The following is a 25,526-nucleotide window of genomic DNA, read 5'->3' as shown; positions in this document are numbered from 1 at the left end:
ATTTGATTCATAGTTTTGAATGTTGGGGTTGATGCATTCACTACATCTAACCACAATGCTGAGTCGGTCGTGAAACTGGTGACAGTAGATCACACACACACACACACACACACACACACACACACACACACACACACACATATATTAGTGCAAAACTTCTGTTCAGTGGATGGGATTAATTCTATTCGTTCTGGGACGGGTATTTTAATTTCAGAAATAACTGGCTTACCTAAAATTGTTCAAGTTTTAAATATATTGAATACAAATTCAACTATGTAAAAAGAAAAGAAAAACCTAGTTGACCTCGGGTAAATAGTTTTTTTTTTTTTTTTTTTGTTTTTTTTTTGTCATACCCCATCTCAACTGACTCTGAGGACGGTATTTCCTTGTTTTTACTTGAAATTTTTCAGATAGGTTCTGTATTTTCCCAGAAATGAATATTTAGTTTTCTTTGTTTAGAAATTGGCATTAAATCACACTATGATATGATTTCGATTTGTCATTTTATTTCATACCCTAATTGCAAATTGTGAAATAACTATTTGAACATTTGAATTAAATATTGAGCCTCATTTTGCTTTGGAAATTGATTTCTATAAGAATCGATCTGAACTATATAAAAGAATTGTTTTCATATTATCACGCTCACGCACACATTATTTGAATTCTTCAGACTTCTGTTCCTATTTTAAGTGTTATTTTCACAGTGTTTTGGTCGATTTAACTTCTAACCTTCTTCAGGTGTATCTTGTTGAACTCGGAGAATCTGCACGGAATTTTGAACGAAACTATTTAATCCACAAGGATAGCATGCTCTTGTTCCATCACTGGGTAGAAGTCCGAACTAAATCATAAGGGTATTTTGATAAAGTACTTGGTAACATTCAGTTCTAAAAGTTACGCTCTTCTGGATGTTGATGGTTCAATCCTCAGTGCGGGCAACGCTCAAAAGTTTGACAAGATGCACCTGAAAGTCAGTGGTTACATGGATCAAAACGTTGTGAAAATAACACTCAAGATGAGAACAGTAGTCTGGAGAATTTAAATACAAATAATTACTCCTCATCTCAAAAATAAAGAAATGTAATATATATGCTAGCAGGCTGCCCGACATTGCCAATCCTAAAATATGCTTAGATATATTTTAATTTATGCAGATTAAATTTTAAGTCAAAAACAAGTATGATTTGGGTGCAATAAGCTAGAATCAAAACCAAAAACATAGTTTAGATGGTAACGAATAATGGTGAAGAGCTAAGTCCATATACATATCGAAACTTTAAAAATAGCTTTAAACAAATGCACATATAGGTGCGTGCATAGAAGATAAACTTTCGCCAAGTTCCAATTTTTCAATTTTGATCCTTGAGCAGCTATTTTTACCGACTAAAAACCAAATCAAATTTGTTCTGCAGGCAAAATCTATCAAGTTTTAAGTCTATAGATCAAAAGTCGACAGGAATTTAGTAGACCGTCATGCACACACACACACTTCAGCCAAAATAATATGAACCCACTTGATGACTCAGTTTTGTACTAAAAGAAAAGATCAGACTGGGTTCATTGAAGAAATGTTTGAATCGGTCCATTAATTTAGAATGGTTCATTGAATAAGTCTGACCTTTTCTTCCTCGCTCTCTCTTTCTCTCTCTCAATAGCATAGGAATTGTCTTATTTGCAGTATGTTTTTATTATTGCTTTGATGTATTTCAGGTTTGACCAGAGCATCTATTAAAGAGTCCAACCGAGTCTCCGCATTATTAACCAGCTCTAATCTTTTGTTAATAGTTTGTAAAGTGGGTTATTTCACCTGCTTCAGCTCACCATCTAAAAACGTTGTGTACAGATGAGAATTTAAGCAAACGGTATAATAAACGGTGTCCAGACTCTTAGTAGTAGTATACTAGCTATACGTATCCGGTATAATCCAAAGATGTCTTATCCATTTTTAGTCGCGTGCAAGCGACTCTATAAGTCACTCCGTCGGTCCGTCGGTAACACTTTTGTGCTTGACCTTTTTGGTTAAGATCAAAGGTCTGTTGTTAATAGATGCTGTTCTTAGCTTTTTAAGCTTTTCTTGGCCTTTTGGCCAAGATCAAAGTTTAGTATATGTTCTACTTATGGTTGTAACTTTGTGATATAAAGTGGGGGATCACTTTTCTGTATTAATTTAATGTAAAATGATCACCAGTCAGTCTCAAAGCCATTCAAGTCATTCTCCAGATCAAGTTGTTTTTGAAGGATTCCAGTTATTTTTGTAAGCATTCAAGTCATTCTTAAGGTCATTCAATTCATCCTTAAGTTCATTAAAGTCATTCTAAGTCATTTACTTTTTATTTATTTAAGTCATTTCAGCCCATTTTTCGGTCATTTTAGTTTATCTTTAAGAATTTCATGCCAACTCTACATTCACGCATTCATTCATTACACAAGAGCATGCGTTTAATGGCTATCGGCCTTGTCTCTTTTTAATTTTGCATAATGTATGCATCGACATGAATAGACTTTAATTCTCTTCCGTTGACCATGATTGTTGATCCTAGGAGTTCAGATAAATTAAAGTGCTAACATGGATCTAGGCTTTTAAATTCTGTGACTGGCAGAACTAGTGATTCCCAGAAAAGGATGAAACACTTCAGTACGTGGATAAGAATTTAAAAATAATTTTTTAAAAGAACGTCTGTGTGTCTCTGTCTGTTTATAGACTGGAGAGTATTCTTAAAATATAAAACGGACATGATCGGATTGATTTTTTTTGTTGTTTTGTCTTTTGTTTGTGTTTTTTTTTTTTTTTTTTTTTTTCAAGACCACTTTTTTTTTTCTTTTTTTTTTTTTTTTTTTTAATAAAATTTAATAGAAGAACATCTTAGATTTTGGTATATTTAGTACCTAACGCTTCTCTGCCCGTTTGTACCTCCCCATCCCTTCCTCCGACGTCGCGTGTGTGTACATGTATATAGATGAAAACGTTTCAAATCTGTAGACCAAAAAAATGACAGAAGTTTGGTAGAGACCGTTCCTCACTCACAGACAAGGTCACGTATATGTGTGATTTTGTTTGTCAAAAAGAAAATAACTGCTAAGGGATCAAAATTGAAAAAAAATTCTCCAGGCTTAAGTTGACTCGAAGGGCTCTTGTACACATGCGCAAATATACATTTATATGTTAAAGTCGGTTCGTTTTTAACTATTTCTTATCCATTCGAGGATGACTCAAACGGTAACGACTGTGACTGGAGCGCTATGTTTTGGTTCTGATTCTAGCTGATAGCACTCAAGTCATATAAAAAAAATATATACTCTATATTGGGTAAAACATAATAATAAAGAATTGGTTCTATAATAAATACGAAATCTGTATGAATTAAAATATATTTAAGTATATTTTACGACCGGAAAACGTAAAGCGACCTGCTAGTGTGTATATATTTGGGCAGTTTGTTTTCATTTAAACAAACGTCATATAACAGGAAGTGTCTCTGTTTAATTCTATCTTTACTACTTTTTGTATGAGCTTGTCTTTCTGTTATATTTATAACTACACGCACACATGTATATGTATTAATGGTTTCTTTCTTAAAGAGGTTTACTTTATTTTACATTATTGCATTTACTTTTCATTAAAATTTCTATTTTGTCAAATGTTTTTCTTTCTCTTTTCAGGTAAGTACCTGTTGACTTGTCGAAAACAAACAAAGAAAAAAAAAGGTTAGAATTTTGTAAAAATTCTAAATGCGTTTCGTTTTCTTACTGAATTAGAATAACCTTTGTGATTTTCTATTTTTATTCCTTTCTCTAAGACATTTAAAAATATTTTCCCAACTTATGATGTCAATCACTGCACTAGTGATTCGTACCCTCCCCATACACACAATGTCTATCTGTGAAATTGGAGGCCTTTTATATAAACCAACTAAACAAAATACACGTGCTCCGTGCGAGACTTGCTATACACTCGGGTACCCCTTCGCAAGTACCCTTTCAGAAAGTGGATGGTGTAAGAGCAACTATTGCTTAATTGCTTTTAACTACCTCCTGAAGTGACTGAAATCCAACTCTGAACTTTAAAAGCAAATACGTTGCATTCATAGGTTATTATATTCTTACATATAAAAATTGAAACAATTATAAAGAATCACAATGGTTAACATTTGCTTAATTGGTTGAGGTGGTGGGAATGGAGGAGGGTGATCTGATTCAAATTCACAAAGAAGTTGGTGAACGCCATGGTGGCGAACCTCAAGTTGGTGTGCAAGGGGTGTACTGATTAATCGGCAAGTAATTGACAATCAGCTACTTTAATCGGTAATCGGCTGATTATTTACTTTTCTCTTTCCTATTAAATTTAAATCATTTCATCACTGCCAAGTGACTCATCAGATAGCTTTGACGCATTAACATGGTAACTGCTGATTGAACTTAACATTTAATTAAGTTTCTGCCCACTATTATGGTTTTTTGCCTTAACTAAAATTACAAAATACAATTTCCAATTTTGAAATGAATATAATTAAACAATTTGATAAGAAAAAGAAATTACAAACCGACTACAAATTACAAATTGTAATTCTTTAAGTTAATAACTATAAGCTGGAGATTTGTTGCTGCTTTACTTTCTCTTCGATTCTTGCTGCTTTCCTCTTCTGCTCATAGTCTCCTCAGTATTTAAAGTTGAATACTTTTAATTGTTAATGTAGAAACATTATTCTTAGGACACAGCCCGTTCCTCGTAGGTTCAAACACATTACGACCTGTACTAAAGAGCCTCTCACTCTCCACAGACAAAGGTGGTGCACTTAAGTCCTTTGAAGCCAGTTTACTCAGCAGTGGTAAGGTCTCCTGTGTCTTATTCCACTGAAATGTATCATCATCTGTAAAACTACGTAATGGTCAAGTTCTTTTGTGCACTTGACCATAAGGGATTTACTCCTTTTGGAGTTTAGATTATGTATTTCTGTTGTAGTTGCAGCCTCCAGGTTTAACTCAGCTTCTACCTGTTCTAAGTTTTGATTTGTTATTGTAAGTTTATTCTAAACTAATTCATCAAACAGGCTTGAAAGAGATACAGTTTTAATCTCACTTTGATCTTCTTGACTCTCAAACAGTTTGAAGAAGTGTATCCTGCTGATTCTGTTTCATTATCATCAGTAGAAAATAGATGTAGAATCTAATTCTTAGTGTTTTTCATGTCATTCTTTTGAATTTAAATTTGAATAGTAAAGTAGACACACACAAGTTTTTATCATTTAGATAGGATAAAAATCTTGTTTCCATTGATTCATTCAATTGTTTGACAATGGTAAAGATTTCACTGAAGCCAGAAATACTAGAATAAGATTGGACAGCTTTTGAAAGAAATAATCTGAAAGCTAAAATTGTTGGTATTATCATCGATATGGTTGAAGTTCTGAAACTTGTTTCTTTGGTGATTTCTTCAAATGGATTTAGTAACTGGACAATTTTTTTAATAAGTCCCTGATGGTAAGTTGTTAAGGTAGGAATTTTATAGTGTCACAAATTCTTGTATGAAAAAAATGAATGGATTTCTTAAAAAATTCCGATTTGTGCAAATCATTCTGCTTCACATAAATGCCACGAAAAGCCCTTTCTGATTAATGTTTACCAGATATTCTGTTATTCTTAAAAATAGCCAAGTTCGTTTGCTTATTTAAAACTGCTAAATGTTATCAGAAGGGACTTTTTCTGGGCATTCAACGTAAAGCAGAACGGTTCGGTCTACACAAACTGGAAATCATTTGTAAACAATCACAGTATTAACTTGCACAAAGCCAATACAAAGATAAAATAAAGATAATAAATCAATAGTAGTTATGCAGATAACTTTTTGGAAACCCATTTCTTAACAAATGGAGGAGAGGATTTTTTTTTTAATTAGTCTGTACTTTCACCTAACAATTTAATAAACAATACAAAACAAGTGATTTGTGCCATAAGCATTGAAGGACAACTGAAGTTTTTTTTCTCTGAATGTGTTTGACTGGGGAAGGGGTTGAGGGAACCACTTTAAATGGACAAATGTGATCAATGTCAAGCAAAGAATTCAACAAATCGCAAAGAAATACCAATTGTATAAAGAACTCTATCGTTGATAACATGCCACGTTTTCCTTTATTAAAGTTAAATTGATGCTGAACATGTATGTTTACTTAATTACATCGCCATGATAAACAAAGTGAAAAATACTGCATAAAATTATTACATTTTCTTGAAGATACCATTTTAAAAGTACATCGTGTAAAGAGCTGACATTTGGATATAGCATTCTACAATATGTATTGATTAGGCATGCGATGTTCCGGATCTGCCTCTTGTAATAGTTTTGTGATATGTGATTTTAAAATTAGTATAAGTTTATGACATTTGGTACTTTATTTCTGCCACCAAAATTGAACATATCAACATTTTTATCGACTTATAATTAAGTAAGTTGCAGCTGGAATTGTTTAAAAAAAAAAAAAATAGGCATAATAACCATTAAGTATAGAATTATATTAAATATTTTTAGTTACTGTCGTTTAAAATTTAATTTGATACTTTAAAAATTGTCCGTCAGTGCAATTTTGCTATTATAAATGATGCAATGTTCACTTTTCATACCTCAAAAATGAAGGCCGAAATTTAATTAGAAATAATTGTACTTTCACTTCCTATTGTCTTATCTTAGGAGTGATGAAAACATCTTTTATGACATTTTTACTGGTTACTTTTTTGTCAGTTGGTTTCAAAGTTGCAATGTTGTAATTTACACATGTTTGTGCTTTTTCATCATCAGCAGGGTAGTGTATACTGCTGATCATCAGTGAAAAGTAGATGTAGAATCCAATTCTAAACATGTTTCTATGCCAATCTTTTAAAATTAATATTTGAATCATGGATGCACAAGTTTTTATCATTTAGATAGGATGAAAATCTTGCTTCCATTGATAACCTGAATTGTTAAACAATGTTAAAGATTTCACTAAAATCTGAAATATTAGAATTAGATTGGACAGCTTTTGACAGAAATAACCTCCGAGCTAAATTTATAGGTATCATTGATATGGTTGATGTTTTGTGACTTGCTTCTTTGGAGATTTCTTCAAATAGACTCGAGAACTGGATATTTTTTCAAACAAGTCCCCATTGATAAGTTACGGTAGGAATCTTAACAGCACGCATTACAAGAACTTTTCTTTGTTCTTAATTTATTTTATGTTGAATTCCACTATGAGATCGCATCTTGAATGAGTTTGTTTTTCCAAATAAAACTGATCCTGTATTTCAATTAATTTGCTAATAGAAAGTGATTAAAGCGAGAAACTATATTCCTGTTAGATGTAATGGGTGTCTTCACAGCCTGAGTTACAATGTATGATAGTTATTTTAAATCACATTCCCTGACACCAGCTAATATATTTGTTCCTGAATCCCACAAGACTAAAAAAAACTTTATTGAAGATTTTATACTCATCCAGAAGATTGTGCAATTCTTCATTTATTCTTGCATCTTTGTGTGCACCAAGGAATGGAACCACTCTAAGCACAGCTCTGCACTGTTCAGTCATTTGAAAACCTGTCAAACTCAGAAAGCGAGCATTATCTATTGTAGTTATCCAAATGTCTGTAGTTCATGAAATGCTGCTAATTTCATCAAGAGACAATTGAATTTTTGTTTTACTTGAGAAAATATATCAATTATTTTACAGTGAAGTACTTTTTAGATGGAATGCTGTAATTTGACCAAAGTTTTGCAATAAGCCTATTAAATCCAATGTCGGCTGTTACAGAATATGGTTGAATATCAGCAGCAATCATTTCTCTTATCGGATAATGGATCTTTTGTGACCTGTGATCATTAATATTCCAAACTTTCTTTTTGGCCAATATAAATTCTATAGTAGTTTGGTGTTTCGCTGGAAGTTCGTAGTTACTGCCACTTGTTTTTAGAATGTCTGTTCGTGAATATTCATTGTGTTTCCTTTTCTCATTTGCAACTTTTGCTCCTTTTGAACGAACCTTTCTAAGATGGTTTTAACATATTTGTCATTATAAAAGTTTTTGCTGATTTGTCACCCTTTGATGTGATGGTTTGACATGCAAGCAGCTGTATTTTTATTCTTGGGATCTACATCAAAATACTTGTTGCCATAATGGTTAAAAGTTGTTGTCAATATTTACTTAATTTTTTATGCATTTAAATTACTTTTGTCTGATATCTATTAGTAATTCATCTTGATAACATTATCTAAACCAGAAAAATAAAAATATATAATAACAAGAGTATGACTGATGAAGAAGGCTTTTTTGGTTCACACGTCACAATTTACTGTACAATTCAATTAATCAGTAATCAACCAATTTGGTAATCGGTACATCCTTAGTGTGCACCATCTCTAGATGGCGGACTTTATGAAGAGTTGCACTAAATATGATCTTAACCTTGAAAAATGGTATGCACCATCCCTAGGTCTGATCATGATAGATCCAGTGGTGTAGGCCATAGGAAAGTTGTGCACACACACACACACACACACAAATGCTACTACTTTATACATACATACACACACGCTCTTTCAATTAGGATTATCCAATTTTGATTAATTTTTCAACATTTATTCAATGAATTATATTCTCTATAACATAATCATGTTGACATATTGGTTCTCATTACACTACCAAAGTTAAGCAACATTGAGCCTGGTCAGTTATAAAATGGGTGGCCATTTGGGAATATCAGATGCTGTATGTGCTCTCTGCTTATCTCTGCATTGTTGCTGGTCATCTTGCACTTCTTATTGCCAGTAGAATCTAGTAGCTGTGGCTGAGGATTGTGCAACCCTTGCTTTTCAATTACATGTGTCGTCACCCTTTCAGGGTGTATCCATTGTCTCACAATACTGAATGGAACCTTCCCTTTTTCTATGTGTTCTATTAGGTATCAGTTAGGTATAGATTGCAAAATTGGGTAAATAGTGAAATTCCTTTTTAATTTTAAATTGTGATTACTCATTTGTCGTGTTTTTTTTTTGTTTGTTTTATATAAAATGTGAATTTAAAAAAAAATCTTTATTCTTTTATAAATGTACAGTTCTTTCTCTTAATTTTTATGCTGTTTGTCAAGTTTAGGTTAGGTTACTATCTCGATTTCTTTTTAATGTTACTGGGGTTTTTTTTAAACGTAAAAATATTACAGAAACTGAGACCTGTGCATATGAGTATTATGTTTTTTCTAGAGAGTTCACTTCTTGTAAGTAAAATAAAAAGTAAAATACTTGAACTGAGATCGAAACCAAAACTTAAAAACGGTGAGTCAAGTACGATAACCATTAGACCAGCTTGACGCTCTTTAAAATGGTTTTTCAAATCTACTTATTCTTAACATAAGTAATCTATCATGTGAATGATTCACGCATGCGTATTAGTGAAACAGTTGACAGATAAAAATCCGATTACCCCACCTACATACCAATTTTTCAATTTTGACCTCTTAGCAGCCCTTTTTTCCAGATAAAAACCGATTAAAGTTTTCCACATCTGAATACCCTATATACTAAATCTTAAGTCTGTAAATCAAACATTCATTGAGTATGTAGGTTGAGAAGTCTCCACACACACACACACATTCTCACCTTTATAGATATAGGTGTATATAAAAATATTTCCGTGTGCTAGAACATTTTCATTTTAAATTCTATGCAATTATGTGGAATGTAAAAACTATACATAAATAGAATTCAGCGTAATAGTCAAATGAAACGCATCATCTAATAGGAAATCATAAAAATGAACGTAATCGTTCGTTTTTAATAGAAATATGCAAATTAGTTAACCTTCATGTAGTCGCTCACGTATTCATGACTAAGTAGATTAAAAAGTTTGCTTTAATTTTTAAGAGAAAAAGTAGGCTTTTAATATCAATGTCAGAACGAGGAAAGTTCGACTTCATAGGTATATAGATTATTATATACCTTTTATATCTAACAATTCTGTTCCAAAATTCATAATGAAATATGAGTAAAAATTGTTGGTTAAACAATGATAGAATCGGTAGAAGATCACTTAAGAGGAATTGATTTTCCAAGAGGGCGGTACAAGTATTTGTTTACATTAGATTTGAAGTCGACCATGATGTAGTCGGTTGGGAAGTAGTCTTTTATCATCGATGGTAGGTTCTTTGCTGCAATTGTAGCTAGACGAGTTGTCGCCGTGAATGTTTTACAGGGATTGGAGCTCAGTCGAGCACCTACCATGAACATAACTATGAAGTAGTGAGGCTAGTTATTTTCTGTGTGACAGAGATTTTAGGGACAAGAGATTTTCCTCTACCAGATTGCAGGGCCAATCTTTTACTCTGTGCACTACTTCCTGTCATGACAGTTGCACCTTTCTAGACAGCAGTACTTCATCTTAAGATATATCCGGTTCTTATACAATAGAGGATTGTGTTGGGAAGTACTTTCTGGAGCGATAGAAACTTATATTTTGCGTGATCCTTACTATTATATAAAAGTCACTTTGTGTGTGTGCGTGTGAGTTCCTTCCTCATAGGCTCAGCCGTTTCAGAACCTATCTTTTGCAATTTTCACGCAAAGCTAATGTATATGTCTGGCAGTGTTCTTAGATATGTTTTGTGCAGAAATTCATCCGATAAGTATCGAAAAAAAATCCGATCTTAAAAATAGTTTTTCTCTTAAAAAAAAAAAAAATAATAATAATTTTTATATAAGAATATTTTACGTTACACCGGCCAAGGGAGATCATAAAATTTTTCAGCAAATCATAAATAAATGATAAACAAAAAAACAGAATTATTATAATTTGGAGTTATAGTTTAGTCGTAGAGCATTTGACTACAGATCGAATGATCCCCTGTTCAAGCCCGGGTGTATCTCACCATTTTATTTTAATTTTTTCTTATTAATGAATTCAATTTATGATAAAAGAAGAGGTACCATTTAAAATCGTTGAAAATCATTTCTTCGTTTGCATATTTTAAAACTAAATATTAATCAGAAGTCACTTTTCCAGGGTATTCATCATTAAGCCCAAATATCAGCTAATGTAATATTGTAAACAAACAGACAGAATTTAATGAATGATATTATCATTATTATTTTAGTAAAAAATGGAACAAAAAGACGCCAACATGTTCTATTTAAGAATACACACACTCTCTATATCTGTCTATCTCTGAAGATGTACACTTAGCGGATATTTTCTATTCTGAAACCGTAAACACAGCCATGTTCTTTTTTTTTTTTCTTTTTTTTTAAATTTTGGTGAGGAAATGGTTTTTAATGATTGTTAACTGATAAAGAGTGACTATAAAGGGAGATAATTCGTTTTTCATTAATGTTTGCGATGAAGATAGTGTCTTCTTTTTGTGAGACTGGACGTATGGACAAGTCAATTAATATTTAGATAATAATAATAATAATAATAATAGTAGTAATAGTAGTAAAACCCGTGAAAATTCCACAGATGATGAACACTACAGTTCTGAAACTGCATTATTTCCATACATGTCTGATTATAGACGTTTATCTTCAAAACCCTCATAGGAGTTTGACATATTTCTATTTGATGGACTTACAAATGTACATTCCACAATATTATTGTATGATCTTTGAACAGAACAGATACTTCATTTTGATCCTAGCTCGAAGGTCAAGAAAATTGATTTTAGTTTCACATTTGATGCCAGTGTCATTAGATGAAATTTACAAACCTATATTTTTTATTGCATCTTTGGCTATCGGGCGATCCCATCTTTTAAAAGGGAGTCGAGGGTGATAATTATGTATGAATATGAAATTGCATTAACGTATTATTGCATTGGTGAGAGGTGAGAAAAGAAAATATTTTATGAAAAAACTCCTTGATTCTGATCAAATACGAATGATGTGTAAATAATTACAAAATTGTAAGAATCTTATAAACTGCCCTGCCCCTAATAAAACGGCATCATCCTTGACTGTTACCACAGAAAACAGGCATGAAAGGATGAAGAGAGAAAACACTAAACAGACCTCCACTAGATGAATTTGAATACTACTGGGATCTTGGAGAGGCTTATTGCCACCCAAATTCCAGTGAAGATAATGATTGTTGCTAGTGAGAAATCAATGGCAAGCGGCTGTTGTGATAATGCAAACTCCTTTGCAAAGATTATTGTAAGTGGTGGAGAGTATTGGAAATCTGGGGAGACTTGTCACCCAAAACACCTGGAAATACCATCGGTTCATGTTGGTGAGTAATCCCTGATGATGATCAGTGTGAGAACTCTTAGTGAGTATAAAAAAATAATAATAAAAATAACAGTAACAAACGGCTGTTGCAATAACACAAATTAATTTCAAAGGTTATTGAAAGAGGTGGAAAGTACTGAAAATCTGGGAAGAATCGTCATCACTCAGACTCCAGGGAACACCACAGGTTTTCTCCAACAAATCTTTGATGGCCTGGGTGAAAACTTCTAGTGAGTTAACAACAAAAATAATAAAAAATAACACTAACAACAAAACAATGATCCTGTCCCTGTTGATTTCACGGTGGGAGTTTAGTTCTGCGCAGTTCTAGGAGGTCCACCCTCCAAGGCCTTGCCTTCTCTCTTTGAGAAGGGGTTAGTTTATTGCTGGTCGCCTGAAGCGTCCTCACTGGGGAATGCCGACAGGGCGGTCCAGGCACTTTTTTTTTTTTTTTTTTTTTTTTTTTTTAAGTTAGAGTGCCCCTTTGGGGTGCTGACTTCTCAATCCCACTTTCCGACCCTGGTGTCTAAGTTCTTGCAGTGGGAGAGAACTGCTTCCCCAACTGAACTGACATGCATAAGTTCAAATGTAATGTGAACAGACATCTTGCTGCTCAACTCCTTAAATAGTACTCTTGCAACTCATGTCCCTGATAGTAGTCCCCTACATCAAAGTTGCATTGTGCCTTGTTTGGGGTGAAAATATAAAAAAAATATAAAAAATAAAAAAAATAAATACATACATACTTTTTTTTTTTTTAAATTGTAACTAATAATAAAAATGGTTGTGAGGGGGGGTAGCAAAGTGTTTTATCATGGCTGACACAAGCATGTGTTTCTCCATCAATTGAATCAAAACTTAGAAGTTATGATTAAGGCTATGAAAACAGCATATTCTTTTATATAGAGTGATGTGGTTCTCGGTTAATTAACTGTGTCTGTGTTGGAAATATACTCAAGAGTCAAAACAATGAAAAGAATATGCTGTTGTCATAGCCTTAGTTATGATCCCCCTCCCCCAGCTTTCTTCACCATTTCAAATTAGTCATTGTTAAAACTCCATTTCCATAATCTTTAACCTATTAGATGACTTGACCTTTTAGAAACAAAACCAGAAAAATATTATTGGATATTTGTTCTTTTGTAACTATTTCCATCAGGAGTCTATAGCGAAACGCTGCCCTCCTCCTTCCATTACGTTTCAACTTCTGAAATTTTAAAAGGTCCTGCCTAACAGATTTTCTTCTTGTAATAATTTGTTTCTGAAGATTTTGGAATTCAACTTTGTCATTTGTAATCTTAAGAATTCAATTATTCCTCCCACCCCCAACTGTAGTCCGATGTCACGAGGACCACATGCATTCCGACTGGTTGCTCTGCAATTGCTCTACACCCACGCTATGTTTAAAAGATTGGCAGAATTTTGATGCTGATGCAATTTAGTCAAAGACTCCGGTTAGCAACCCAAAAACATTGCTCTTGTTTGGGAGACAAAACACACTAAGGAATGCGACTGATGCTAAGTCCTGGTTGAGAAATATAAAAATTTACTCTGCTTTTGTCACTTGAAAAAGATCGAACAGGAGAGAAATCCTAGTCACGTTTCACTAGCGGGACCTGTGGAAATTCCACGGATGACTCCTTCATATGTAATATATTGATGTTGGCATTCTGTAGATGTTCAACGTAAATGGAAAGGCTCTGATATTATTGTAGCTCTTAAAACTGCAAAAGTATTTATATAATCTAGCAGGGATGCCCAGCATAGCCTGGTTGTAAAGTATGCTTAAATATAATATTTTAATTTTTGCAAATTTCGTATATATTATAGAGTTAATGTTTTATCGATTTTTTATATATTACTAGCGGGTGTTTAGAGGTGTGTGTGCTTGGGCGGGGGAGGGTGTTAATCAAAACATAAGAATAAGCGAAGTAAATATTTTTAAATATTAAAATGCTAAAACTTAAAAAAAATCGAAAAAAACACCCAAAAAAAACTAACGTAAGGCAAACGAACAATGTTAAATGTAAAAATCGGAAAAAGAAAAGAACGCAAATGTGATGGAAAAATAAAACAGAAAAACGAACGTTAAAGCTTCTTTAAAAAATCAGGAAAATAACCCCCCCCCCCAAAAAAAAAAAAAAAACGCTGGCTTAAATAACCCTGTTTCAATATTAAAATGTAAAAAATCGAAAAAAAAAAAAAGAAGACATCTCACACCACAATTCGAACCCAAAACCTTTAGATAATGAGGCCGCCCTCTAAGCAACTGAGCTAAGACGACGTCGACGAAATTGGATTGTTTTTTTTTAATATTTAAAGTAAATCATGTTCTGACGTCATTTGTGCATGTGGAGAAGCGAACTTGTCATGAGAGGACGGTTTTTGCTGACTGTAGAAAACTGATGATTGTAGGGTGAAGAAATGAATGTTTTTGGCCAATTTTTCGATATTTGTCGGGCGAAGGTTAGAACTTTAAAATGATACTAATCTCGTGAAAATCCGTGACTCATGTCGAAAGTTTTTGCGAGACATACAAACACACACACATACATACATACAAATACACATTTTCGCTTTTATATATATATACTAGCGGGGAGTACCCGGCAATCCCCGGTAAATCAAAACTCGGGGGGGGGGGGTTTAAATAATAATAAAAAAATGTTTTGGTAGGTGAGTATGAGAATCGAACCCATACCTTTCAGTTGGAAATTAATGTGTGAAAAAAAAAAAAACATGCGATGTTACCATTGGGCCACCGCGACATACAGCGTAGACTTGTTTGAATTTATTTATCTAACTATAACTATAAAAACAGGCGTGCGTAATAAAAGTTAACTTTGCTGCTTCCATTTGACCTAATTAAGAAGGTCAAATAGAAGTCACGCAGCGTAAGCGTCTGTTCCCGGCGCATTGCCGCGAACACGTCCGTTTGAGTTTAGTTTCCTTTTATTTATACTAAAAAGCCCAATCAACACGCGAGAAGCCAAAATAACAATAATTTTGTAAAAATCGATGGAAATAAATCTATACGCTACGCGCTTTCCTAATTCCTAGATATTATGACATAGGACCTATATACACAGTTTTAAGCGATAGTAACGACCCCGCGAGTGCGTGCGAAAGAAGCCGTTTGAAGACATACACAAAATGATCACACACATTTTGCCTTTTATATATATAGATAGATAAATTTGAGATTTCAAAATATATATATACACACATCCATATAACTCGCATGCATCAGCTTGAATCGAAACTGAAACCAAAAAAAAAAAAAAAATATATATATACACACACACGAGTTCCTTTAGCTATAATCCAAGCCAAAACTTATGAAGACTTCTTGATAAAACTATAAAAAAATAGATTACTTAAGTGCCATCAGCTGTACACGAAACCAAAACTTAGGAAGAATTCTTCATAAATTATTTATTACAAGAAATGGAAGTTCATAACAATTAAACGACAATCACTCAGATGTAAGCATAACATACAAAATAAATAACACACACGCTATCGTATTAATATATAGATTCTTTTTTCCAATTGGTCACTGACTTTGTGGTTACTTTCACTCCCTCTCTTAAGAAGTATTAGTAATGGCTTGAAGATTTTGATGCTTGGGAACATCTGGGATACTGATTCATTATTTCAATTATTCAAACTACTATTCTTATCTTGGTTGTTATTTTTGTAATGTTTTAGCCAATATAGTCAAACATTTTTCAGGCATCTCTTTTTAAACTTGTGAATCTTTATGCTGACCTCCGGAATCTGTATGGAATTTTAAACTGAACCTTTCATTTGATTAGCAATCGGTGTTAAACGACCGTCTTTTGACGGTTTAAGGTTCAATCTTTTCTGCAGACGAAAACTAAGAATAACATAACTGGCATGGATTCATCGTCGCTACCTGTTCGTCTTGTGAGATGGTGTAGCTCTGGTGTCTATCTGCACGACCGGAAATGGCTGTAGAATCCAACTTGAGTGGCAGTCCCTGCGGCACTTGGTGCAGATGAAAGTTGGGGTTGTTGATGTCGCGCTGCTTGACTCTCTTCACTGCAGTTGATTCCTCATGCACAGTTTCTGCATCGAGTGTGTCTTGACATACTTGCAGTCACCAAGCATGTTTCAGCCGATGTGACCTATGACCTTATTCAAATGTTATACTAATGACACCCAAGATAAGACCAGCAGTCTGAATAATCTAAATTATGCATGTTTTTAATTTTTGCTTTTATCATTTTTCATAATGTATCACTTTCTGTGTATGAATTGAAATTGGCTGACCCCTTTTTCACAGACCTCCATCTACTAAAGTAATAGGTTTCCTTCCACAACCCTGTTTTATTATCTACTGATATATCATTGTTTTGATTGGTCGCAATCTGTCAATCCTTCCAATGGAGCACTGTTCTCAATCTATTGCATTTTAGGGTCCTTGATAAGAAATTTCTTCTTTGCTGTGCCCTCTCTCACAATGACATTGCTAGTATTGTTTTTTTTATAACTACTACTATGTCATTTGTACTTCAGAATTGCCTCATCTATCTCCTGCTTCCTTTGTTCCAGTTTATTTAACTTGTTAATCTAGTGGTCTTCATTTATGTTTTTATACCTCATTACAGTAGTTTTCTATTTCAGTAGCTTCTTCCCAAGAACTACAGACTTGTGAAATTCTTTCTGCTGATTGTTTTCCTCCTATCTATAGCCTTGACCTTTTCGAGACTTGAGATCAATAGGCCTATATCTGTTGTCTTTGCAATAATTTTGTAATCTTTTAGCTCCTTACATCAAGAAGCTTCATGCCGTGACTGGAGCAATTTTCATTAAAAAAAATACATAATAAAAATTGATGTTTCCTTAGATATATCTGATCTAGATCTGTGATGCCATTAATTCAGTTCCAAGTGAATTTGCAACATCGTGAGTCGAGGCAGCATTCCCTGTAGCATCGTGAGATGACACAAGAGTCTGCAAAAATAGTTTTTGCTTATATTAAAAAATGATTATATTTGATTGACCATTGGTTGAGCCTCTCCCCTCTACTAGACCTCTTATGATCCGTGTGAAAAGTTGAATACGTTTCAGAAAGCACCAAACCTTTTGCCTCATACCCCAGACATGTTTAGCTGAATATAGAGAAAATTGTAATATTACTTGCCTCCAAAAAACGCTCACGTGTCTGCACATCCTGCAAGGTTCAGCTGCTGAATGATAAAAGAAAGCAAAATGGCGGCACCCTGGTGATTTTTGGCTTTAATGACTACACGGACTAACGTCAAAATCTTGCCCAATTCTTCCAGTCAATTATTTGCAGATTAAACGATCTTGGGCAAACCGTTTGAAGAATGAGGGAGTTTGTGTTTGAGGAAGGTGGGTTGTACACGTGTGATTCTGTAACAGTGCGCATATGGTGGCTATATGCAAATACCGAGCCATAAAAAAAAAAAAAAAGGACGTCACGGTAAGGAAAAAGAAAAATAAATATAAAAAGGAGAGACAGCATGTTTGAGAGGACAGGTCAGAGAGGAGGGCGACCACATTGGAACCGGGTGGTGTCACAAGAAATCATGCGTGGTGGGAGAATGAGGAAATAAATGTTGCTACAAAAAAAAAAAAAGAAAAAGAAAAAAGCGAAGCATGCATGGTCCTCCATGAGTGCACAGGTATATAAAAAAAAGTTCAGCATCACTTCCCCATTTAGCCCCAAAAGTTCCCAGGGAACATCAAATCCTGGTGAAAATGAAGAAACGATGCAGTTTTAGGCCTTAACATATGTAAATTTGAGTTCTGCACCATGCAAAAAAAGAAATGACTAAGCCCATCATCCCCCCTCCCCCCATTTAGCCCCCAAACTCCCTAAGACCATAACATATTTAAATTTGAGTTCAGCACCATGCAAAACTGCTAAATAGACATACACAGAAAATTTTCGACAAATATGGCAAAATAGTCCCAAAAACGTAGTGTTTTTAATAGCCCTAAAAGAGCACACCCAAGAGTTATCGCGAAGTATAGACTAACAAAATTATATAGAAATCAGTTAGTTGCAACTTTTCAGAAAGTTTTATAAAAATCCAAGGCATCAATTTTTTTTTTTTTTTAATAAGTACAAAAGTGTCAATTTTAGCCATTTTAACTCGAAAGGCACCCCTGGGGGGGGGGGATGCAACCGAAGTTTTCCTGGAAAATCCCTTCTGTTACTTTTTTTACTCATATCATGTTTAATGTTTGTGCAAAATTTCAAAAACTTCCAAGGCGTAGTTATTGAGAAAAGTGTGGACAGACAAACGGACAAGGGTGAATTTACAGGTCCACACTCCTTTTGTTAAGGGACCAAAAAGGAGTTGAGTTATTACTTGTCTTATGTTCCTCTGTGACTGTGACTACTACAACGTGTTGGGTCTATTTGTGTAAGCGTGTGTTATGTTACAAGACTACATGAATTGATATTATTATCTTCAGTATTAATAATATTTGTTACCATTATATTTATTTATTTATTATAATCTAAATATTTTTAAAATATACTTGTGTAAATATGTGTAACATTACACTACATTGGAAGCTGAGAGAACTGTGAAATTAAGAGATGCTGTCAATTTCTCATATTTTCACTGAATCAATGACACAAATTTGACTGACAACGATGATCAATTTGCACAGCCGGTCAGCATAAGTTCATCTCTATTCCACGGCTCAGGGATACAAATCCTTTAGGTTTTATTGGGTGTGCCAGCGTGATTGTCTTCTTTGCTTAGGACTCCACGTGTTGAACTAGGTTATCCTCTTGGATTTCTTTCTTAATGGCTGTTCTTTTTGAAAAAAAAATAGTTGTGGCAGGTGATAACATACATACAAATACAGAAACATGTACAGATTTTATTTAGATGCAGGCATCTCTATTATTCGGATTATTCGGATCACTGTTCTCATCTTGGATGTTTTTCTTACAGTGTTTCGGCCAATGCAACCTCCCAATATTTTTAGATGTATCTCGTCAAACTCTGACTTATGGCATAACAGATGAAGTATTAAGTAAAACCCAGTTCTAGGTGACACTCTTCTGGAGGTTGAAGCTTCAATTCTCAGTGTGAGTGATACTAAGAATACAGTTGCAAATTAAGACTTGTACCCGGTCATGGCTGACGGAATGAGAACATGCTACCCTAGATCAAATAAAGGTCTTCATTTTAAGTTCCATGCAGATGCTAGAGTTTGACAAGATACACATAAAGGAGGTTGGAGGTTACGTTGGTTGAAATGTGAAAATAAAGCTCAAGATAAGAACAGTAATTCTGAATAATACAAATCCTCAATCCTGATCTAAAAAAAATCAGAAACCTAATTTCTATTGTTATCTATGTCTGTTGTTCATTCCTACTGAAATTTGATAATTTTGATGTTGACCTTGAGATTGGGGACATAGATACTATTTCTCCTTGTGCATATCAAATAAGATCAAGAGTTTATTTTTAATGATTTTTAGGGGGGGGGAGAGAGGTTCATATTTTCACATTAAATATTACTTGTATCAATACGTTTCCCTTGATGTGCTATGTACTTTTAGATATAGCATAGAACTTTTTAATGTATTTTTCTAATTTTCATACTTTTTTATTCTTTTCAAATTTTGATCATCATGAAAAGAATTCAAGTCTGTTCTTTCATTGCTGCCTGATGACGGAACAATTATTGATGAAATCATTTTTTTATTTTTATTAAAAACTAGCCAGGGTACCCGACGTTGCCCAGCTGTTTGGAGGTGTTGAATTGGGGGGGGGGGGTAGTAGGCAGGCAGGCAGGCTCGAACCCGTGACGCCAAGGCGGAAAAGAAAGTGTAAAAAAAATCTGACGTCTTACCGCAATTCCATGACACAACAGGAAGTGTAAAGCGTTCAAATCTAACGTAGTCAAACAAAAGATGATTTACAGAAATGGCGTTGCTTTTAAACCTGTCATGACAGCAAATTAGACACAAGGTCGTTTTTAATGTGGGGGGAAAACCAGCTCCCCCCCAAAAGGGGGCAATCTGGCAGTATATAAATAAATAGTAATTGTCTCAGTATGAAGGGTTTCCCCTACATTGACCAAGAATCAATTACAGAACAGATACTACCCGGCCTGAAGACCAGGCGGTTGCATTCCCATAGTTTTGCTTTATTTATACGAAAAAGACAAACAACCGACATTGCGGCACAGTGGGAATTTTGTTTAACTTGATGAAAAAAAGATAGAGATGATGTGCTTTTGCAAATCTGAGATATTACGATCTGGGAAGTATGCGAAAACTTCTCACGGGATCTAACCGACGCGATAACCCCCACCCAAAAGCCTTTCATGGGCATACACAAATGCTCGCGTCCATTTTGCCCATTATATAAGAGATATTAAAAAAAGCAGCATTTAGAGTTTCATATCCGTAATGATATTAAGTTCTATCAAAAATAATATTCAGTTTAAAATTATTTTATCTTTTTATAATATAAAGAGCCTGGTGTTCAATCCTCTGTACAGACAATAACAGACTCAAAAAATGATACTTTCTATCCCCTTGCTAAACACTCAATATAAGGTGAGAATCAAGAGTAAGTGGAGCAGTCCAGGGAAAGAAATGGCCTCATCTCCTAATTCAGTCAATGAAAATGGAGCCTTTTTGTTGCCTTTGACTAAGGTCAATCCATTTATCATTATTGTCTAAGAATTTTAGAAAAAAACAATAGCATGTGAATACTTGTTCATACAGATCTATTGTGTTGATATAAATATTTGTTGCATGACTTTTTGATGAGGGCTATGTTGTCTGCTGAGAAGTGAACAGGATTCTGGATATCTCTTAAGTAGTTGGGATAAGTTTGTGTACCGCTATTTAATTTTTTAACATATTTTCTCCCTACTCAATTAACAAAAAGTGTATTAAGAAAACTGTTACAGAAGTACACATCATTATTTTTGAGCCATAACTGCCACAAATAACAGTATTTCCTTTCTACAGCAGAAAGGTATGATACAGGGTCAAAAGGTGGAGAGTCAAGTGATCGTTCCTAAAAGATGAGCATTCTGGCTTTTTAAAAATTGCCTTGGCAGCTCCATCAGCATTCCTTGATCGAGGCACCTTAAGCATTAAGCTTACTCCACCCAAAAGACAGGAGGCAAGTGAACCTCCTAGGACTACCCAGAACAAATGCCGTATCTGCTAGATAAAAGGTCACAGACATGGTTCAGTTTCTGCTGGACTGATTAAAATCAGAACCTCAACTGCGATCACAACCAAATGGCAAATGAATGCACAAATTGCTGCCACAACATTTAGATGTAACTGTATTTGTCTCGAGGTAAGTTAATTTATTTCTGAAATAAGTATATCAGCTTACCCCCATTACAAGATGGATTCATAATCCTTATCTGTATGAGTTGCTTCTGGCTGGATCATTCTCATAAGGTATACTAGCTTTGAAGATCTTAAATCAGATGTTTTATTACTAAAATTAGACTGACAGGCTTTTATTTGAAAAATCATTTTCGTCCGTTGATGAGGCTTTTATTTGAAAAATCATTTTGTATCGCAACCGAGAAGGTTTTTAAAGATAACATGGATAGCCACTTGATATCGAATGCCAACGTATTTTGACATAAAATTTCAGCAAGTTCAAAATAAACAGGTTGATCAAAAATTGAAATAATTGACCGATTGTTGACGTTTATTAGTTGTATCTTTGTTTAATTTTCGATTTTTCAGCTATTAAACCTACAACATTGAACTTTCACATCAAATTCTTATTTTTACAAACTTTTTAAACTGAAAAACAAAATAATACAAAAATAAAAACAAAAGAAAACCCCACTTAGTTTCAAAATTGAAAAGCTAGACAGATTGATTAACTTTTCTTGCATTTGGTAAGTTATTTGGTGTAAGTTTGTTTTTCTTAACTATACTGCACAATCGCCGATTTTTTTTTTTTTATCAAATATAAATCAATCTCTGAATTAAAGAATATTTAAACACATATTTTATCCCTTAAAGTGGATAGGAAAAAAAGCCATAAGAGTTCCTTTTACACCAAAGATATGTTGTTAGCCTCTCTGTGTCGTCATTTTCATAGTAGGTGCTCGACTGAGCTTCAATCTTGTGTGTCTCTGTAAAACACTTTCACCGGGCTACAACCTCAGCAGGGAACTTTCCTTTCTCTCTATACTAAAGATCAAATGCAACTTCCATGAACAAAGTTTCCTACCTAGAGCGTCTCGTCCATTGAAGAAAATACCACAAAGCTGCTTTTCAGCTGGCTACAACATTATTGTCTTCAAGTCTAATATAAACAAATACTTGTTGATGTTCTCTTGGATGAACAATTCCTCTCAAGAAATTTTATGTTCAATTCCTTCAGTTGTTTCTAATCCTTGCACTGTGGCATTCACCGTCCAACTGACGATCTCTTTATCTTTGAATGCCTCCCTTCGCCCCTGTCCTTGATAAACGGTGACATTTAGTAAAAAAAAAAAAAAAAAAAGATTAGTTCTTGTATAAAATTATAGTTAACCGAGAACTGAAATGGTCTTATTGGTCACCAACAATTTGTATCACATGATTTTAAGGTGCGGACTACTCTAGTTTTAATGCCTCAAGTGTATTTTCTTTTCGTTTTGGCACCAGGCCCCCTGAGATGTGGTTGTGCATGCATCTTGCATTCCCAACGTCTAAAAATATAAAATGAGGCAGTAAACTCTCTTTTGCATCATCATCATCATCATCATCATCATCGGCATCGGCATCGGCATCATCATCATCATCATCATCATCATCAGCAACTCTGCTGTTTTAATAGCGTCAGCGACCACGGCTCTCCAAATTGTTGAGCCATGGTAATCTTAGGAAGACAAGTAAAGACGGTAGTTTCCTGTTGCTTTCTGTCTTGATTCAGAGGTGTTAAACGCGCCGCCAGATACCAACCTGGAAATGTTTACTACTCGGCGCAATACATACAGTGCCTAATCTTCCCAAATTGTCACCCATCTGGTACTGGCCAGGATCATCGTTGCTTAACTTCAGTGATCTGGCGAGAACCGGTGTGTCAACGTGAGTGTGCCGTATATACATCCGCATCGTCGGGTGCACTTTAAATATTTCGATGAGTGTAGACAATATTTAATAAAATAAAATAAATTGCCAAATTTCTATTCTTTACTGTTTATCGTTCAGGTAATAAAAATGCGTCTCCTCCTCCTCCCCCTCTCTATCTTATAGCTTTTCGATCTTAATTTTTAAACTGAAATTTATCAATTTAGGGAAGGGGGGGGATGAAGAGGGATAGACAGTTGAAGTGAATCTTTTAATTTTTTCCTTAAATTTGGATCTGATGAAAGCTTGCTGAATAGTTCATTGCAGGTTTTAATCAAGGCCGTCTCTATTACTAGGTTGAGCGGTCTTACATTTGGAGGCAAGTTTTTACAATCGTTGGGAAGAGATTTTTTTTTTTTAGCTTTTAATATTTCACTCTCATTGATCAGCGAATATTTCATTCTGACCCATCAAATGATTGGCTGCCATTGTACATTAAAATTCATTTGTCTTATTCTAATTAATGGCTGAGAGATCTAACGTCCAGAGTTTCAGACTGGAGGTAAGTTTTACAATCGGTTTGCAGAGATATTTTTAGCGGTTAATACAGATTTTCAAAGTATTAAGTTTTTCAATAACACTTTTTTGTTTTAAAAAAGAAAAAAGAAGAGGGGATGTTATTTCTTGAATAAACAAGGTTGTCAATATAAAAACGCTCATAAAAATGATCGCATGACATTTTTACAAAACTATATAAAACTAACTTAGCAAATTCGGTTTTAATTAAAACCATATGACGTTCTATTTTAATATTTTTATTTAATGAAAAATAGTTTTCAATAAAATTCAATTTTTACTTTTTATAATCCAAATGTAATTTAATATGAGGGGTGTCCCAAAAGTAATGTCTCCTATTTTTAGTTCCGTCCACATGGATCAGAGGCGACTGCAAATTGCATTGTTATGTCTGGACTTGTGCATTTATGATCTGAAAGTTTCATCTCTCTGTTGGAGATATTGACAGTGTAAAGCTTTAAGAAAGCAACTCCTGTTATGGATGTGTATCAGAAACATAGATGCATCAGTGAATTCCTGGACAAAGTGCATTGAGAATGGTGGTGACTATGTAGAAAAATAAATTCTGGAGAACAGAAGTTTCCTTGTTTTAAATAGCACTACTCTTATCTTCATAAACTCTTCAAATTTTCAAGGTAAAAAAAAGGGGGCTTTACTTTTGAAACAACCCTCATATGACAAAGCGCGCTCCAAATATCCATGTACAGCCAACATTCAATGCTGGCAAAAGTGTATTGAGAATGGTGGTGACTGTAGAAAAATAAATTCTGGGGTATAAAACGTACCACTCTCATCTTCGTAGCTCTTCAACTTTTTGAGTAAAAAAAGTAGGGAACTTTACTTCTAGAATGACCCTTGTAATACAGAACCACGACTGAAATAAATTTGATGGGTTAGAATTTCTCTTCAGAATGAAGTATTCTCTGAGCAATCAGAGTAAATTGTTAAAATCAAAACGATTTCTGCTGATTGATTGGAAAATTTGTCTTCACTAAAAGACCCCAAATGTTCGATTTCTTGGTATTTTATAGGAATGGTCTTAGTTTGAATCAAGTATCAATAAAAGAAATCTTTTTGACATGATTCTCAAAAAAAAATCTTTTCTCTTAGTAGAAATTGCTCCAGACAGGATATGAGGCCACTTGTGGTAAGGAGCTTTCAAGGTAAAAAAAAAAAAAAAAAAAAAAAATATAGCCAACAATAAGTATTATATGGACAGATTCTGAAACTTGTCTAACTAAAACTGTCACTGCCTGCATAATAATTTCCCTAAAATTAAGGGAAATTATTATGTGGGCAGTGACCTTTTGAAAGATATTATCAGGCAGTGACAGTTTGAAACCTTATGAAAAATGTTTTTCATGATTCAGATGCTCCTATTAAAAAAAAAAATCAGTAATTAATATTACTTGAATTACTTTCTAGCTACATTAATACCCCACTCCGTGTACGTACATAAATATACTAAAAGAATACTCTGAATAATTTTGCACCACTTTTATGTTCTTTTACAAAGATTAAAATCGAGATATAGTGATACTAAAATTTATGTTTAGAATCCTTATTTCAATTTTAATTGAAATCTATTGCATGCATTTTGATTCTAGAAAATGCCTGAAATTCAAAGTTTAAAA

At 34.0% G+C, this 25,526-nt stretch overlaps 1 protein-coding gene across 6 annotated transcripts in view; it reads left to right on the top strand.

The window, feature by feature from the left end:
* The window catches only part of LOC145239767 (uncharacterized), a 759,337-nt gene that overhangs the window by 128,225 nt on the left and 605,586 nt on the right, over positions 1–25,526 (top strand). The window contains exon 2 of one of the 6 annotated variants that reach the window (XM_080103199.1): positions 3,664–23,986. The exons of the other annotated variants lie outside the window; for them this stretch is intronic. Coding sequence (XP_079959325.1) covers positions 3,664–3,713 — 50 coding nt within the window. The 3' untranslated portion in view covers positions 3,714–23,986. Of the gene's footprint in view, positions 1–3,663; positions 23,987–25,526 lie in introns of those variants that run through there. 6 annotated transcript variants of the gene reach the window in all.

Source organism: Euprymna scolopes, chromosome 19 (genome assembly GCF_053919585.1).
Source record: "Euprymna scolopes isolate OS-2025 chromosome 19, ASM5391958v1, whole genome shotgun sequence".
Classification (NCBI taxonomy): Eukaryota; Metazoa; Mollusca; class Cephalopoda; order Sepiida; family Sepiolidae; genus Euprymna; species Euprymna scolopes.
The sequence above is the reverse complement of the archived record's forward strand: the minus strand, read 5'-3'. Positions and strand labels throughout refer to the sequence as shown.